At 57.7% G+C, this 2470-nt stretch overlaps 1 protein-coding gene across 1 annotated transcript; it reads left to right on the top strand.

Annotated features, from left to right (window-relative positions):
- Nucleotides 1–1928, top strand: PHACADRAFT_266476 (uncharacterized protein; the record flags this gene model as incomplete). The annotated part of the gene is given in 2 exon segments (XM_007403146.1): nucleotides 1–856; nucleotides 869–1928. Coding segments are annotated over 2 exon segments (1872 nt in total), but the record flags the coding sequence as incomplete, so codon positions are not given.
- Nucleotides 1929–2470: the final 542 nt, after the last annotated feature.

Genomic DNA, 2470 nt, shown 5'->3' with positions numbered 1-2470 from the left:
GAGCTCAGCGATCTCAGCCGGGAACGTGCCCGGGCCGCTATCTGGGGCTCGATACAGATGGCTGCCTCTGGCATCGTGCCTACCCACAACCTTTTCCGGTCTGAGTGTTCAGGCCCAGGCGAGATCTACACTCTCACTCCTCTCACTCCTTCCACCGTCCCTCTCCAGTGCGTACACGTTGGCCAAGGTGCGATACCCGATGCACTCGCCGACATCCCTCGTGGCCTCCTGCCAATTGACGATCTGCTCGCGAAACTCAACAGTGTCCTTGGGACGTCGTATACGCTCGACACCCCTGGTGTCCGTGACTGCTTGGAATACGCGCTCGGCAGTTTGCACGATTTCGGGGAGGTGTATGGGACACTGCGCTCGGAGTGGTCGTGCTGGCGGGGGCCTGAAGACTCTGCCGCAGCACTGGCCAAGATGAAGGAGCGTCGTGATGAGGTTCAACAAAGGCGGGACAATGCCATTCGCGGTCACTCCATCCAGAACTCGCAAATCCCTCCTCGACGTGTGTGGGACCTGTACAGCAACCGAGTCCTCCCATTCCATGTCATGCCTCGGACAGATCACGAGGACGACGGTTGGTTGCCCGATGACCTGTGGACGGTGTCACACAGCTGGGTCCGCGAACAAGACCGCGAGTACGTCATGACCGTGATCAACGGACGCCGATGGTGCGTGACGATTCCGCGCGGCACATCCCTCGACCACATCCGCATCGAGCTACTCAACATGGGCGCCAGATACGTTTGGCTCGACGTCCTCTGTTTATGGCAGGTGGGCAACGTGGACGACGACGAAGCTCGGCTCGAGGAATGGGAGCTCGATGTACCCACCATCGGCCACATCTACCGAGCCGAGCCACGTGAGAGACCGTGCATCACGTATTTCAACGGCTTGGGGTTGCCGTTCGATTCGTCGCCAGCAGTTGTCGAGTCGGACTGGCACTGGTTCAATCGCGTGTGGACCGTGCAGGAGACGCGGAATACCTGGCTGCCCGGTGGGCTCACTGCGACGCCTCACGTCGATAGCCCAGGGTTCTTTTCTCGGCTGCGGGGCGTCTTGCAAAGTCTGGAGATATTCGATGCCATTCGAGCCATCAGGGATCGCCATTGCACCACCGAACTCGACAGGGTCGCCGGTCTCGCTTATTTCCTGCGGTGCGAGACGCTGCCGCTCTATTATCAGTCGGCTTCCTCAGAGTCTGCATGGACATTGCTCATCAAGCACATGCATCCATGGTGGTGGCCAGCCCTTTTCTGCCAATACGAGTCTGACGTGCCGTTTGGACTCTTCGTCTCATGGGCCACGTTCCTCGGAGAGACGTCACTACCGGCGCTAGAGTACTTTGAGCCACGTTTGGAGCTGGTGGATCCTCTGGACGTTCACACCAATGAGCCAGGGCAGTATTGCCAAACCCTAGTACCTGCCACCGAGCCGTGCTACATTGTATCCCCACCCAATGACACGCACCAAGGCACCGGACCACAAGCGCTCCAACTCCACTTCTACGACCGCGCTGATCCTATTACTGTGCAAGTCTCTGCTACCAGTACACATGGATGTCTTGTTCCACATGTTCCCTATCGCTTTCTCACTTGTGCCAGGCGGCTCTCGGGCATAGCGGCCTGGGTTGCAGTTGAAGTGGTTGGAGAGCGGGACTTGCGAGGCAAGAAAGCGCTTGAGGTGATCAAGTGGGGTGTCATTCTTATGGACATACGCAAGGACGAGAGACTCAGGAAGCTAGGATTAGGGAGTAAAAAGACGACGGTGGTTTACTTGTCAAGTGAGGAGGCCCTGGCCAGGAGCGGGCACGTCGACAAGTACGTGGGGGCATTTAACATGGCGAGAGAGAGCCGGAAGGCGCAGAACGAGCCGTAATGTATTTAGCGATGTGCAGCGAGAGTGTATATCACAAGGTCTGAGCCTATAGATCGCATAACGACGTCTGTCGTGGCGGCTACAAAGTCCAAGCTGCATGAAACTATCCATCGCACCCTCTTCCCGCCTCTGACTCATCTGCCGATGTCTCGATTACTGCGTCGGCCAAGAAGCCGGGGTCGACAGGCTACTGACCAGCGTGCTCACCGCTCCAGCCATGAGCCGGTGCGCCGAGCGGCACACTTATCAAGGCGTCAATAGCGCGGAGATGGCGAAGCAGTCATAACATATCGTATTGAGTAATGTGCAATCAGGTACATGCAGGCCATGGGATAAATCTAGAGACCGTAAGCCAACGTCTATCATATCGTCAGCGACACTCAAACCATGTCAAGGATCCCATCAGCCTTACTTGTCCTCCTCCAGTGCGCCTGCCAACGTCTCCATGATCGCAACCATGCCGTCGCGAGCTCACCAGAACCTGCGCCTATGTCCCAGCCGGCCATCCGTGCGCGGCCGACGAACGTGTAAAGTTGACTATCCACGACCGCCTTCGATGTACGCGCCTCCCCGAGCAGACCAATGA

This window comes from Phanerochaete carnosa, assembly GCF_000300595.1.
Source record: "Phanerochaete carnosa HHB-10118-sp unplaced genomic scaffold PHACAscaffold_802, whole genome shotgun sequence".
NCBI classification, from domain to species: domain Eukaryota; kingdom Fungi; phylum Basidiomycota; class Agaricomycetes; order Polyporales; family Phanerochaetaceae; genus Phanerochaete; species Phanerochaete carnosa.
This window is presented reverse-complemented; position numbering and strand designations above follow the sequence as displayed.